A 16589-nucleotide genomic window follows, 5' to 3' on the forward strand; every position below is an offset into this window, starting at 1 on the left:
GTGGCTAGCAACCCACATGCTTTACTATCCAGAGGGCACCAGGTCATAGGGATAATGGGATAAAAGGTGTCCTTTCGGTTTCCAGAGAAGGACATTCACTCTCTAGATTGGATTTGGGGCCTTCAAGGACACAGTGAGAACACTCAATATAAAGGATAGATCCAATAGAGGATGAGGAGGGGGGGGTAGAGGAGAAGGGAAGGAGGAGGGGGAAGAAGAGAAGGAGGAGGTGGAGGGAAGGAGCAGGAGGGAGAGAGAGAGGGAGAGAGAACGAGCGAGGTGTCAGAGGAGCTGTTACCCAGAGGAGAGTGTCAGAGTGAAGATCAGTGTGTGTTTGTTTGTATGTTCACTCGCTTGAGTGTCTATGCGAGTTCACCTGTGTGTGCGTGTAGATAAGGGTAATCCTACCTGCGTGCAGGTAGGCCAGGTCAGGGTTCTCGATGTCGGGGTGATGCTCCTTCAGATGGTTCCTGAAGTCCATGGGGCCGTTGGTGCCGTAGTCACACTTGGGGCAGTTGTACATCTTCACTCCCTCGTGCTTCCCCGTGTGCAGGATGTGCTTTCGGATGTTCTCCGCACAGTTGGATCTGTTGGGAGATGAACAGATAGTGATTAGAGAATAAATAATTCCTTCAATTAGAAGATAAAAAGATGAAACGAAGAGTAAAAAAAAAAAAAAGGCAGGAAGGAGAAGAAGAAAATCCCCAAACAATAGATGCTCCCCTTGGAGGGTTTCCTGTACTGACAGTTTGGTTTTGATCTAATGACACTAACCAAATGAATCAAGTGGATTGAACTCAAACAATTTAGTGGTGGGGCTGAGGGAGCATGTTTTAGGAGTATACCTTTTTGGAGAGACTCTTAAAGCCTCCTGTGACGATGCAACACACACACAATAAAAAACTGGGGGTGGGGTAAGCAAAGTGGTAAACAATGATAGACAGTTCTACAATTTGTGAGATACATTTACACGCTGTGGATGCACACTTGTTTCCACACAGCCCTTGGTTCCTCTTGTATGTTACAGACATTTCACTATGTGGGTATGACACTCCTGCAACAGGGTGAAAGTTTAAAAACAACATTTTTATAACATATTTTGATGAGGTCTACCGTGTTTGTAACCTCGGGAACCCTGAACCAAATCTCGTATCCACTGGCCTGCTACTAGATGTGATTCTGTGGGCTGAGGTTTTTAAAAATGGCGCTCAACTAAAAGTAACAGAAAATACTACCCCTCTCAAAGCCAATGCCTGTGGATGATGCCCATGTGTCTCCTGTGGCTGTGCTACAGTAGGTGTAGTGGTGTAGCGAGGTAAAGTGGTATAGTAGTGTAGCGAGGTAAAGTGGTATAGTAGTGTAGCAAAGTAAAGTGGTGTAGAAAGGTAAAGTGGTATAGTAGTATTGTGAGGTAAAGTGGTATAGTAGTATTGTGAGGTAAAGTGGTATAGTAGTGTAGCGAGGTAAAGTGGTGTAGTAGTGTAGTGGTCCTTCTGTAGCTCAGTTGGTAGAGCATGGCGCTTGTAACGCCAGGGTAGTGGGTTCAATTCCCGGGACCACCCATACGTAGAATGTATGCACGCATGACTGACTGTAAGTCGCTTTGGATAAAAGCGTCCGCTAAATGGTATATATATTATATTATTATTAGTGTAGCGAGGTAAAGTGGTATAGTAGCGTAGCAAAGTAAAGTGGTGTAGAAAGGTAAAGTGGTATAGTAGTATTGTGAGGTAAAGTGGTATAGTAGTGTAGCGAGGTAAAGTGGTATAGTAGTGTAGCAAAGTAAAGTGGTGTAGAAAGGTAAAGTGGTATAGTAGTATTGTGAGGTAAAGTGGTGTAGTAGTGTCGTGAGGTAAAGTGGTGAAGTAGTGTAGCGAGGTAAAGTGGTGTAGTAGTGTAGCGAGGTAAAGCGGTATAGTAGTGTAGCAAAGTAAAGTGGTGTAGAAAGGTGAAGTGGTATAGTAGTGTCGTGAGGTAAAGTGGTGAAGTAGTGTAGCGAGGTAAAATCAAGTGGTATAGTAGTGTCGTGAGGTAAAGTGGTGAAGTAGTGTAGCGAGCTAAAGTGGTATAGTAGTGTCGTGAGGTAAAGTGGTAAAGTAGTGTAGCGAGGTAAAGTGGTATAGTAGTATTGTGAGGTAAAGTGGTATAGTAGTGTAGCGAGGTAAAGTGGTATAGTAGTGTAGCAAAGTAAAGTGGTGTAGAAAGGTAAAGTGGTATAGTAGTATTGTGAGGTAAAGTGGTGTAGTAGTGTCGTGAGGTAAAGTGGTGAAGTAGTGTAGCGAGGTAAAGTGGTGTAGTAGTGTAGCGAGGTAAAGCGGTATAGTAGTGTAGCAAAGTAAAGTGGTGTAGAAAGGTGAAGTGGTATAGTAGTATTGTGATGTAAAGTGGTATAGTAGTGTAGCGTGGTAAAGTGGTATAGTAGCGTAGCGAGGTAAAGTGGTATAGTAGCGTAGCGAGGTAAAGTGGTATAGTAGCGTAGCGAGGTAAAGTGGTATAGTAGTGTAGCGAGGTAAAGTGGTATAGTAGTGTCGTGAGGTAAAGTGGTGAAGTAGTGTAGCGAGGTAAAGCGCTGTAGTAGTGTCGTGAGGTAAAGTGGTATAGTAGTGTAGCGAGGTAAAGTGGTATAGTAGTGTAGCAAAGTAAAGTGGTGTAGAAAGGTGAAGTGGTATAGTAGTGTCGTGAGGTAAAGTGGTGAAGTAGTGTAGCGAGGTAAAGTGGTATAGTAGTGTCGTGAGGTAAAGTGGTGAAGTAGTGTAGCGAGGTAAAGTGGTATAGTAGTGTCGTGAGGTAAAGTGGTAAAGTAGTGTAGCGTGGTAAAGTGGTATAGTAGTGTAGCAAAGTAAAGTGGTGTAGAAAGGTAAAGTGGTAAAGTAGTGTAGCGAGGTAAAGTGGTATAGTAGTGTCGTGAGGTAAAGTGGTGAAGTTGTGTAGCGAGGTAAAGTGGTATAGTAGTGTAGCAAAGTAAAGTGGTGTAGAAAGGTGAAGTGGTATAGTAGTGTCGTGAGGTAAAGTGGTATAGTAGTGTCGTGAGGTAAAGTGGTGAAGTAGTGTAGCGAGGTAAAGTGGTATAGTAGTGTAGCAAAGTAAAGTGGTGTAGAAAGGTGAAGTGGTATAGTAGTATTGTGATGTAAAGTGGTATAGTAGTGTAGCGTGGTAAAGTGGTATAGTAGTGTCGTGAGGTAAAGTGGGAATTGGTGAGGTAAATGTGGGAATTGAACTTACGACTTGGTGTTACTAGCACCAGCTGAGCCATACAGGACCAGTGTAGCGTTGTAGGTGTGTCGTATTGACGTGGTGTAGAAATGCAGGGCTGTGGGGCTGCAGGCAGTAGTCATGCAGTAAGGTAATGCTGGATGCTGGCTGTAATGTCATCAGCTCAGGGAGTCAGAGTCCCCCTGATTATGCTGCTTAAACTGGTCTCAGGCCCGATCTAAACCTGCCCTAGGACACTATGTACACAGGCCTGGACTGGGGCTGAGGACACACACACATGTTCAAATACATGCTCACATATAGCACTCACACACACCGACATACATAACCCCCACCAATAGATCCAACGCCCACCACATCATGTAAGCACGTGCAGGAGCTGCGGCACTTTCACACGCGCACACACAGCATCATGCGTGATGGATGAGGCACTCGTGCTTGGTCTCGGGCTGACATTCTCGGACAGTATAATATGCAATTACTCTCCCTTATCACCTCGGCTGGGACAATAAAGCTTCACGGTACCATAGCTCACGCCAAGCAACGATAGAAATTTGTTTTCCACCTCTCCCCCAAGACACCTCTCTCCATCAAGGGCCTTAGTAGTCCTGCCCTGGCTCCATTTCCTTTACAGGACTTAATATGTCCTCAAAACTATGCAGAGGACCCGCCCCTTTTTGCGTTTCACACATAAACACATCAGAACACCTGCTGGTGAATGGTGAAAATGTCCCTCCATGAAGCGATTTGCGTTGGGTAGGGTAAAATGTGAGGTGTTCTCCTTAGAGTTCCAGGAATGGGACAGTTCTTTTTCACCATGTCTTTAGCTGTCGACATGTCTGTCTGTACTCAGTACGGTAACAGCTCCATTAAGACCCTGGGTAAGTGGATAAGGATTGCACACAGGGATGTAACTTCCCTCCCCTAATGCTAAAGCCCATACAGGATGGGCCTCCTCATTTTTACAGGATGGGCCACCTCATTTTTACAGGATGGGCCTCCCCATTTTTACAGACCAAGACTCCGCAACTGGTATTTGCTCATAATAAGAAGTCTTAAGCCTAATCATATCAATATCACAAATAAAGCAAATAACATTTTCAATAACTTTAAAAATCATGGTGTATCAGCCAGCCTAACATGAGTAAAGCACACAAACAGTAGCAATAAATACCATCCAACAAGTAACTATCCGACAAAAATTAAATTTAGAATTTTCCTCGACCACTTAAAAGTTATTTCAAAACTTTCTTTCAGACACAGAAGTCCTCTGTCACAGCCAGGAAAAGAATAAGATTAATCATAAATCTTTTTTTTTTTAAGTAAAAAAATAAAAAAAAGTAAATAATTGATATTCAAGACAAATTAACTGATTTCTTATTCCAGGCCAGTGGAATAAATGCATCCATTCAGAGTCCGATATGAAAAGGTTCTAAAGAACAGTGTGAGGGTGGGATCCCGGGGGAGCGCTTCTATCTCTCAGATATGGTAATGGCATAACTGTCATATTAAAACAGCATAATGTGCGTTTAGGAGTCAGCAGGTGTCAGGCTAAGAGAAAGACCCACACAGTCCTCCTACGATAGCCAATATTAATTAGTCCAACAGCCGCGTTTCAACATTCTCCACGTCGGTGAGCACAGTGACTCGACATGGGAATCAACCCCACTGCCTAGATATCGTCGCGATTCGTTGCGTCTTTTTAAAAATTTTCTAGTACATTTCCATATTTTCCTCGTTCGACGACTGCATTGGTAATGAGGCTAGTAATTGAGGCTGTTTGTTAGAGGCGGATTTAAATGTGCGTCTTCGTGTTTTAAGGATGGAGGCCGGTATCTGCGACGGCAAAGAGACACCTTGCTCTCCGCCTCTCCCAACACTTCACAGGGTCACCGGCCCCGCGACATCCACCGCCAGCCGTGCGGCGGTCCTCAAAGTTAGCGCTACCTCGTATTAGCTCAAAGTAGCTATTTTCACAGGCAGGCAGATTGAGAATATGCATACAGAAGATGCTGATAGAAATGTATTAAAGGCAGGATATCAATTATGGCAGTCATGATGCTGTAATGAGTGTCTCTTCATTGAGAACAATAGTCATAATGTGGTGTGGCATGAGGTTTGGACTGCAAAAACAGGTATATCATTGTAAAATAGCCTTTGAGAACGTCTATGCCAGTTATCCCTTGGAAATATGACTATTGATAATATCTGACAGTAATGACCTGCATCTTCCAACCATAATTGTTTGAACTGTCAATAATACAATTCAAATGTACATTGTACATTCATTTGAGGATAAGGTAAAGAAGTTGCATTGGAGGATTTCATAGGTGTCAGCGACACATCTACTATTTTATACCAATATGAGATACACAATATACACTGAACGAAAATATAAACACAGTGTGTAAAGTGTTGGTCCCATGTTTCAAGAGCTGAAATAAAAGATCCATGCACACAAAAAGCTTATTTCTCTCAAATGTTGTGCACAAATTTCTTTACATCCCTCTTAGGGAGCATTTCTCCTTTCCCCTGACACGTGTGTCATATCAAGAAGCTGATTGACCAGCATGATTATTACACAGGTGCACCTAGTGCTGGGGACAATAAAAGGCCCCTCTGTGCAGTTTTCTCACACAACACAGTGCCACAGATGTCTCAAGTTTTGAGGGAGTGTGCAGTTGGCATGCTTTGCAGGAATGTCCACCACAAGAGCTCTTGCCAGATAATTGAATGTTAATTTCTCTACTTCGTTTTAGAGAAATTGGCAGTACATCCAACCGTCCTCACAACCGCAGACCACGTGTAACCACGCCAGCCCAGGATCTACACATCCGGCTTCTTCACCTGCTGGATCATCTGATACAAGCTACCCGGACAGCTGATGAAACTGAAGAGTATTTATGTCTGTAATAAAGGCCTTTTTGGGGGAAAAACTCATTCTGATTGGCTGGGCTTGGCTCCCCAGTTGGCGGGCCTGGCTCCCAAGTGTGTGGGCCTATGCCCTCCGAGGCCCACCCATCGCTGCACCCCTGCCTAGTCATCTAAAATCCATAGATTAGGGCCTAATGAATTTATTTCAAATGACTGATTTCCTTTTATAAACTGTCACTCAGTAAAAAAAAAAGAAATTGTTTATATTTTTGTTCAGTATAGTAAATATATTCAAATATAATGATAAATATAATATAATTATGAGTAACAAAACAAGTAAGCGTTATAATGGTATATCAAATTCTATATATCATGAGATATCCTGTTCACGGTCGAATGTTGACAGTGCCTTGACTAGCGCATCCTTATTTGTGTAAAGTCATTGAGCAGTTGAGCCATTGGAGGTTTACAAATGTATTCAGGGTGGAAGAGCAGAGCACAGAGTTAGGGCCCTCGTGACTGCCTGGTGCCCGTGTTCAATTCCTCCTACACACATTAGGAGCCCAGCAGGGGTTGCGAGCTGCTCCCCTCTCCAGCCCCTCCCTCTGCCATCCGTACCCCCGGGGGCCAAACCAAAAATGTTAATTGGTCTTCTAATTTGCTGTTTCATTTGCCACAATCTGTAACAATCATTTGGTATCAGCTAGAGGAGCAGTTGATCTGGTTCCCTCTGTCGCCTCCCCACAGTGCTTTTAAACGTCAAATACTACTCATCCTTGATAAATAGAATGTGAATTGAGTGCAAAAATAGGTATGAATAAGTGAAATATGATATAACACCTCACATGCTAAACCATTGCCTTCCTGAAGAAGACAAGCTTCACCATGGTAGAGTAACTTGTAGCCAAAGTGATTCTAAGCTATGGCAAACAACAAAGAATGGCAATTGGTATTGTGGTCCCATTAATGTTTAGGAATATTGAGCTTTTGGGGGGGTATGAAACTAGATTGGATAATCTCAGTTTTATTTGAGTTTTTCTTCTGTTTTGCAGACAAGTATCTGAAGAGTTCATTCCAATTCAAACAGCCGTACATATCCTTATAGAGCAAACCAAAGCAAACAGCCGTACATATCCTTATAGAGCAAACCAAAGCAAACAGCCGTACAGATCCTTATAGAGCAAACCAAAGCAAACAGCCGTACAGATCCTTATAGAGCAAACCAATTCAAACAGCCTTACATATCCTTATAGAGCAAACCAAAGCAAACAGCCGTACAGATCCTTATAGAGCAAACCAATTCAAACAGCCTTACATATCCTTATAGAGCAAACCAAAGCAAACAGCCGTACAGATCCTTATAGAGCAAACCAAAGCAAACAGCCTTACAGATCCTTATAGAGCAAACCAAAGCAAACAGCCGTACATATCCTTATAGAGCAAACCAAAGCAAACAGCCGTACAGATCCTTATAGAGCAAACCAAAGCAAACAGCCTTACAGATCCTTATAGAGCAAACCACAACAAACAGCCGTACAGATCATTATAGAGCAAACCACAACAAACAGCCTTACAGATCCTTATAGAGCAAACCACAACAAACAGCCGTACAGATCCTTATAGAGCAAACCACAACAAACAGCCGTACAGATCCTTATAGAGCAAACCACAACAAACAGCCGTACAGATCATTATAGAGCAAACCACAACAAACAGCCTTACAGATCCTTATAGAGCAAACCACAACAAACAGCCGTACAGATCCTTATAGAGCAAACCACAACAAACAGCCGTACAGATCCTTATAGAGCAAACCACAACAAACAGCCTTACAGATCCTTATAGAGCAAACCACAACAAACAACCGTACAGATCCTTATAGAGCAAACCACAACAAAGAGCCTTACAGATCATTATAGAGCAAACTACAACAAACAGCCGTACAGATCCTTATAGAGCAAACCACAACAAACAGCCTTACAGATCCTTATAGAGCAAACCACAACAAACAGCCGTACAGATCATTATAGAGCAAACCACAACAAACAGCCGTACAGATCCTTATAGAGCAAACCACAACAAACAGCCTTACAGATCCTTATAGAGCAAACCACAACAAACAGCCTTACAGATCCTTATAGAGCAAACCACAACAAACAGCCTTACAGATCATTATAGAGCAAACCACAGCAAACAGCCGTAAATATCCTTATAGAGCAAACCACAACAAACAGCCGTACAGATCCTTATAGAGCAAACCACAACAAACAGCCGTACAGATTCTTATAGAGCAAACCACAACAAACAGCCTTACAGATCCTTATAGAGCAAACCACAACAAACAGCCGTACAGATCATTATAGAGCAAACCACAACAAACAGCCGTACAGATCCTTATAGAGCAAACCACAACAAACAGCCTTACAGATCCTTATAGAGCAAACCACAACAAACAGCCGTACAGATCATTATAGAGCAAACCACAACAAACAGCCGTACAGATCCTTATAGAGCAAACCACAACAAACAGCCGTACAGATCCTTATAGAGCAAACCACAACAAACAGCCGTACAGATCCTTATAGAGCAAACCACAACAAACAGCCTTACAGATCCTTATAGAGCAAACCACAACAAACAGCCGTACAGATCCTTATAGAGCAAACCACAACAAACAGCCGTACAGATCCTTATAGAGCAAACCACAACAAACAGCCTGTGCATGTCATTTTGGTTTCTCTAAAACCAATGCCAGGAGCATTCCGTTCACACTTCCACCACACCTGAAAGGGGGAGGAAGAGGATGAAGAAGAGGAAGAGAAGCGAGATGGAGAAGTGCAACGTGGCCAAAAGTTTTTCCAATTTCACCGACAATTTCCTGTGTAATTACTGATGGTCTGTGATGGTGTTTTAATGACAGAGACCTGCCCGTGGCTGGCTGCTGTAGCCTGCTGATGATTGCAGAGTGATGAGATGAGATGATGAAGCCTGTGGGAGATCCGACCTGTGTGTGTGTGTGTGTGTGTGTGTGTGTGTGTGTGTGTGTGTGTGTGTGTGTGTGTGTGTGTGTGTGTGTGTGTGTGTGTGTGTGTGTGTGTGTGTGTGTGTGTGTGTGTGTGTGTGTGTGTGTGTGCGCGCATGCTGGTGTGATTAAACCCCCAGTCCTCCTGCCCATCAACCCCTGCCATCAACCCCTGCCATCTATCCATCCATGCGTGGGCGAGCCCAATGAGCCGGTACCTGTAGTCGCACCAGGGGCATCGGTAGGGCTTCTCCCCTGTGTGCACTCGCTTGTGGCGGGTCAAGTGGGACTGGGTGGTGGAGGCGAAGCCGCACAGCTGACACTTGAAAGGCCGTTCTCCTGGGGGACGGACAGAGAGACAGACAGAGAAGATGAGGACGGTGGATAGAAAGACGGACAGACGGACAGAGAGAGATACAGAATCACTGTCCATCTCAAGCAGAAGTTCACTCTAACACAGTCATAGCACCTTAACAAAATAGTTATTCAGCAAAGTCAGTGCTAGTAGGAAAGTGGTTGAAATCTTTCAAATACTTTTGAGAATTTGCTTGATCCTGCCTGGTTAGCGGGGTTTGCAATTTTGTGACTATTCCAATGATTCAATTGTGCCAGGGAAGCTCAATCAAGGCCACCTAAAGCAGCGATTGTCAATGGGTCACAGGTGTCTGAGCAAATTTTTTTCTTTTCTTCAATCACAGTATTTTCAACATAGGGCTATTAGCAGTGTTATTTTGTGGTTGATTTTGTGCTCTCAAACTAGTGAATTTATTAACATTCTTCATCAAAAATATGGGAGAATTGTTATTATTGTCAATGAAAGAACGGGGAATGTTGTTCCCTTGTCATTTATTTGCTACGTTCACTAACAACATACCATTTAAAAAACATTTTTTTACAGATCGTATTTTGACAATTATTTTCTGCCGTGCAGATATTGGGTCGCGACTGACACAACCTGGTTAAATTTGGGTCCCGAGGCAAAAACAGTTGAGACTCAGTCATCTAAAGCATTTCAAGGACTTCAAATCGTATTTGAACCCAAGTCTGACCTGAAAAAGAGAGACACACTCACTGATTACACCTGTAGTTCAGACAGTGTGTCCGACAATAGATTGGCGAGGTGTATTTATTGGAATTGACACTTGACAACAGGGGACAAGAGAGGACAAAAAGTAAGAGCATTGGGGAAATTTAAATGACTGTCAAAATGCGACAGCAAAAATAAAATAAAAAATATGAATATCTAAATGAATATTTATAACGGGGCGCTTGATCCTTGGGCGCCTGCCAGGCGAACGGTTAACAGGATTTGTTTCACTTTCCCAATATCCAAAAAGCACTTGTTATTGACGGCCTATCTGAAAAACGCAATTTTCCTAAGCGATAGAATGACATGGTGAAATGATAACCTAAATTAAAAATCTCAGATTCAGTCATCCATACTGCTACACATGTCTATCACTGACAGCAAACATGTCAGACTGTGTGTGTGTGTGTGTGTGTGTGTGTGTGTGTGTGTGTGTGTGTGTGTGTGTGTGTGTGTGTGTCAGAAATAATAGTGACATGGTTGAGCAGCTTAGATGAATAATAATAAATAGTAGCAGCAATGATGACCGTGTGTGTGTGTGTGTGTGTGTGTGTGTGTGTGTGTGTGTGTGTGTGTGTGTGTGTGTGTGTGTGTGTGTGTGTGTGTGTGTGTGTGTGTGTGTGTGTGTGTGTGTGTGTGTGTGTGTGTGCGTGTGCGTGTGCCTGTGTGTCAGACGCTAGATGTGTGCAGCTCTAGGGTCGTGCGGCTTACCTGTGTGTTGGCGGCGATGTTTGGTGAGGGCGTGTCGCGTGCCACCCGCAAAACCACAGAGATCACACAGGAAGGACTTCTCTCCTGTAGGGGGCGGGAATGAGGGGGTCAGAGAACATTACAGAGTCAACAGAGGAAGAAGGAGTAGGGACAACATCATCGACACAGAGAGAGAGGGGGGAGAGAGAGAGAGGGAGGGGGGTGTTCATTAACAGATGAAAGCGGAGGGAAAAGTCACAGATCACTAGTGTATATCCATCAAGGCTCTCACAGTTAACTAATTCCTCCAATCAAATGTATCCGTGTAAATATGTCAAATGGGACGGAAATTGCCAGTGTGGTTTATTGACTGTGATAAAATCTGAAAAGCACCGCTGAACATAATTACATACTTGTCAGAGCCATAAAAATTAGCTTTATTATCAATGGGATGGTTTTGTACAACTTCATTTCTGGCCGATGCCTTCCAGATGGGGCTGAGCTGATCACTCCAGTGGGTTTTTTACTGCGCAAGTGTGCTTCCTCTCTCTCCCTCTTCCCCTGCATCTGGCACTGTCATTAACAGCCTGATGGCTCACGCGCTCTGTCTCTCAACACAGACACAGCAGGAGGAGGATGGGGCGGAGGGGGGGTGTAAGGCAGGCTGATTGCAACACAAACATGACTCTGAGGACACTGGATCATCAGTATGAGTATTTATTTGCTCGACATGCAAAACGTTTGGCAACTGGACGACAAAACATGTCGTCCAGTTCAGAATGTACCCCCCCCTTTTTATATTTCAAAATGTTTCCTCTCTATTGAACAGGACCCAGGTGATGGTCTATACCCAGTATAACGGATGTTTATAACAGTGTTGGTTGTTTGGCTCTACGACATCAACAAGCTTTACGGCAGTTGTCTGAACCCCCTGTCGCGGACGTGCTCATTTCAAAGAGGTCTTCTCCTCACAAAACCGACCGAACTAATATGCCACGAATATCAAAAGAGGAGACTTTCCTTTTGAAGGTGTTGGTTGTTCTGCTCTACGACGCACACAAGCTTCAGGAGAGTCATCTGAAGGTAACCCAGTATCGGGCTGTAGAAATGGCAAAAAGCGCATAGGGGGTCAAATGTGCCACTAATAATGTGACCGAACATCTTATATCTCTCAGATACAGGACAGACTTATTCCTTATGATACATGTTTGGACCCTCTGTTTTGCCATGTACTAATAAATGTATTATTCAATGTGTTTCTATGGGCTTTAGCAGTAAATTCCAAATTCAACGTTTTATCAAATCATTTTTGTATATCTTTTTTTCTTGTACCTACAATTGTACCTCAAATTCGAAATGAAATGGCTAAATGATACATTTTACAACCATCTTAAAACAATTCCTTGTGTTGGGCGACAGGTAGCCTAGCGGTTAGAGCGCTGGGCCGGTAGCCAAAGGCTTGCTCGTTCAAATACCCGAGCCGTCAAGGTGAAAAATCTGTCGATGTGTCCACGAGCAAGGCACTTATAACCTCCAATTTGCTCCAGGGTCGCCGTACTACTACGGCTGCACCTATCCGGTGCACGTGACAAAACATCCCATTTTCTTTAGCTAAATAGACATTGTGATCTAAGGACATAGACCTACAGGTGTTAATAACAGCGCTTATATGACAGAGGCTTAGTATGGTGCTGTGCCTCAGTGCTAACCTGTTGCTGCCCATTGCTAATTACACCAGCTCGCCTCAGCAGGAAACGGCTCTGATTAGACAGACGGCAGAGCTTTGGCCTGTCTGCCTCCAGGACACAAGGCACATGCTGTAGCTGCCCACATGCTGTAGCTGCCCACATGCTGTAGCTGCCCACATGCTGTAGCTGCCCACATGCTGTAGCTGCCCACATGCTGTAGCTGCCCACATGCTGTAGCTGCCCACATGCTGAGGAATACTACAGTACTTACTATAGAGTTCTGTCGTAAACTATACACTGTAGAATACTATACTACACACTGTAGTTTCCCTCAATCGAGTGTAGTACTTGCTATATAATGTTGCCGTATGCTGTAGAATACTCTAGTAAATTCTGCAGTATTATTCACAACAAAAAAACACTGTAGTAAATACTACAGTAATGTCCACAAAATATAAATTTTTAATATGGGTACAGTAGCACGCACACACACAGACACCAACACACACACACACACACACACAGGTATGCATGCCCTCGCAGACAGACACACACACGGACACATGCAGCATGTGCATGAACCCATGCACACAAGAGCACAAGCACGCACACACACTATCACGCAACTGCTCATCTCAATCCCAAAGTTTGAATTCTCGCTGTGCATTGCTAATGCATCGAGGTGACAACTTCACGCAGAGGGGAAGTAGTGTTTTTCACTTCGGATAACAGCTTTTATTGAATCCACAGAGAGAGAGAAAGAGAGAGAGAGAGAGAGAGAGAGAGAGAGAGAGAGAGAGAGAGAGAGAGAGAAATAACAACATTGAGAGAGAGAGAGAGAGAGAGAGAGAGAGAGAGAGAGAGAGAGAATAACAACATTGAGAGAGAGAGAGAGAGAGAGAGAGAGAGAGAGAGAGAGAGAGAGAGAGAGAGAGAAATAACAAGAGAGAGAGAGAGAGAGAGAGAGAGAGAGAGAGAGAGAGAGAGAGAGAGAGAGAGAGAGAGAGAGAGAGAGAGATAACAACATTGAGAGAGAGAGAGAGAGAGAGAGAGAGAGAGAGAGAGAGAGAGAGAAATAACAACATTGAGAGAGAGAGAGAGAGAGAGAGAGAGAGAGAGAGAGAGAGAGAGAGAGAGAGAGAGAGGAGCCTCGTATTACTCCCATTTAAAGCCACTCGACTGTGAGGAGTGTTTTAACGCAGTGCCACTTAAGAAGAGAAATCCACCAGTCTTAAATAGGTCTTAAAGAGGATTCCTATTTGTTCATTCTGGAATTATAAAATCCCTGGGCTTTTAAAATTGCCCTTCTTCTTCTCTTTCTCCTTGTCGGCATTGAAACCTTCAGGGCAACGTTAGGGGAATGTTAGGGGGAACGTTAGCAGACTGTTAGGGGAGCGTTAGGTCTGCCTCCTCCTCAGTTCCTATCAGAAAAACAGACCCCTCGTTCCCTTCTCCCCCCCATCACCCCCCGATTCCACCCGTCGCCCTTCCATCTCTCATTATGCCCCATGCTACAAGACCCCACCACGGAAAAATCCATAGCCATCGATTCCCGCGCCCAGTCGCGGTCGCCACAATTATTCTTGAGGAGGAAATGCTGGCGATAAATTACGTGTGCTTTTCATCTGCTGTTCGATGGCGGTGAGCCCTCTGAGGACCGAGGGGAGGACGGGGTTGGTGGGGGACAGGGCAGTGGCGGGTCCTTGTCAACACCAGGGGTTCCAGCAGGCTAAAGATACTGAGCACAGGGCCCCTACACACACACACACACACACACACACAACTCGCTCACGGAGACACACAGAACATAACGCAGATCAGACAAAAGCACGGTCACACACAAAACGTACCCCAGATTACACACACACACACACAGGTTAAAGCTCATCTCTCGTGTGGGCTTATAAAACTTTGAGTCAGTTTATCACTCCACAACTATTCTTTGTTCTCATTCTTCTGGTACTCCCTCTACCCTTAACAAAATAAATCCACTTATTGCAATACTTATTAAAAAGTACTTTGAAGTGTGGGTGTGTGTTTTTGAATCACATACACTGCTACTGTTTATTATCCATCCTGTTGCCTAGTCACTCTATTCCTACATGTACTGCAGATAGTACCTCGTACCCCCGCACATCGATCCTGATGCCCCCGTGTATACAGCCAAGTTATCGTTACTCACGGTGCATTTCTTAGGACGTTTACTATTATGTGTTATTACTCCTTTCTCTATTTTCTCCAGCTCTACACTTTCGGGAAGGGCCCGTCCGGATCTCATTTTTAAGCTACACCTGTTGTTTACGAAGCATTTGATAAATAACATTTGATTTGATATATGTGTGTCTGGGCGCCCGATGCCTATATCTGTGTTTTAAAGAACCCCGGAGGAGTCTGCATGCAGCTATAATTGCCTCCCTCATTAGTTATGTTTTAGCAGGGTTGCGGTTGGGAGGGCAATTCATTTTACCGCTTAATTTTCCGACACAGAATCCGCCCGCTGTATTGATGTGGCTCGCCATTTTGTGCCTCATTTCTCAGGGAAATTAATTGACATAGTGCGAAGATATATCAGCATATCGCCAGATTAAGCGACAAACTGAGGCAATGAGGAAATCAATTGTGGCCCTGTCGCGGCAAACGGCACTGCCACGGTCCCTCTGCGGAAGAGCTGGGGGAAAAGGCTGGGGCGGGTTGGGACATGTTTGATTTATTTATTTATTTGAGTCGCTCATTCATCAGCCGTTACAAATGACCCTGGCGGCTGACGCTACCTCCCCTCCTCCTAACACCCCCCCATCCTCCTCCTCTTCCTCAGACATTGGGGGTGTGAGGGGAGTGATTAACATAGAAAACACACAAATCAGCCCCAGAACAATGAATACAGTTAGAGACATGACTGCAGGCTCACGACTTGTTCACACACAGAGGAAAAATAGGACGTCCCTCACTATGACTGCTTCTGCCACAGTCACAGTCAAATGAATGGTAGCAGCACACGTGTGTTTTTATAGAGATTCATTCTCTCGTCACAACGAAAACATTCAAATGCCACAGGACTGAGAACATACACTACTTAAAGACAGAATTCCATTTCATGATTAGTGCTGTAGCACATCTCAAACACTGTTTGCACAACAGCTTTACACGTAATAGCGTAGGGGCCAACAATTCAAACACCTTAATTATCTTGGGCGCTACATTATCTTGGGTATCTCTGCTGACACACACTCAAACGTTGTCCCACGCTACTTTCCTCAACACCCCCTACCAGTGGTCCGATCTATCCTCTTCCCGCCCGCAACACACACAACCCAGACCCAGGGACGTAACAAAGATCTCCCCAATTACTTACAGCCACATGTCACCTGGGAGTGATTAGTTCAACTGTTAGTTTCCTACTTATTTTATTAGTATTGCAGCTGACCCTTGTGAAGGAGACCATTTATAACGTTCAAACAGTTCACACACGCCGATCATATTTTAGAGTGTGTCAACTCGCCAGTGTGCTGGAATGGGATTGCGATGATACGGCAACGTCTGGCTCTGTCACACCCCCCCATCCCATCCCTGTCTGCCCATTAATAGAAGTGTTGCATCATGGAGCTGTAAATTGAGTTAGCATTCTGGATGTCACTAATCAGGGCCATGAGTCTCTCTCAGTCATCTCTCTCTCTTTCTTCCTCTCTCGGTCGTCTCTCTCTCTCTCTCTCTCTTGTGATCTCTCTCTCTGTCGTCTCTCTCTCTCTCTCTCTCTCTCTCTCTGTCGTCTCTCTCTTTCTCTGTTATATATTTCTCTGTCGTCTCGTCTCTCTTTCTCTCTGTCGTCTCTCTTTTTCTCTCTCTGTCGTCTCTCTCTCTCTGTCGTCTCTCTCTGTCGTCTTTCTCTCTCTCTGTCGTCTCTCTCTCTCTCTCTGTCGTCTCTCTCTCTCTCTGTCGTCTCTCTCTCTCTGTCGTGTCTCTCTCTCTGTCGTGTCTCTCTCTCTGTCGTCTCTCTCTCTCTCTCGTCTCTCTCTCT

General features: G+C 44.3%; 1 protein-coding gene across 2 annotated transcripts in view; it reads right to left on the reverse strand.

Moving 5' to 3' along the window:
* The window catches only part of LOC118364027 (zinc finger protein 407-like), a 205493-nt gene that overhangs the window by 78109 nt on the left and 110795 nt on the right, over positions 1 to 16589 (reverse strand). For both annotated transcript variants that reach the window (XM_052489340.1, XM_052489341.1), the window contains exons 6-8: positions 10908 to 10991; positions 9328 to 9448; positions 409 to 587 (exon numbers count right to left, since the gene is read on the reverse strand). In XM_052489340.1, coding sequence (XP_052345300.1) covers positions 409 to 587; positions 9328 to 9448; positions 10908 to 10991 — 384 coding nt within the window. The remainder of the gene's footprint in view (positions 1 to 408; positions 588 to 9327; positions 9449 to 10907; positions 10992 to 16589) is intronic.

The sequence above is a fragment of the Oncorhynchus keta genome, chromosome 31 (assembly GCF_023373465.1).
Source record: "Oncorhynchus keta strain PuntledgeMale-10-30-2019 chromosome 31, Oket_V2, whole genome shotgun sequence".
NCBI classification, from domain to species: Eukaryota; Metazoa; Chordata; class Actinopteri; order Salmoniformes; family Salmonidae; genus Oncorhynchus; species Oncorhynchus keta.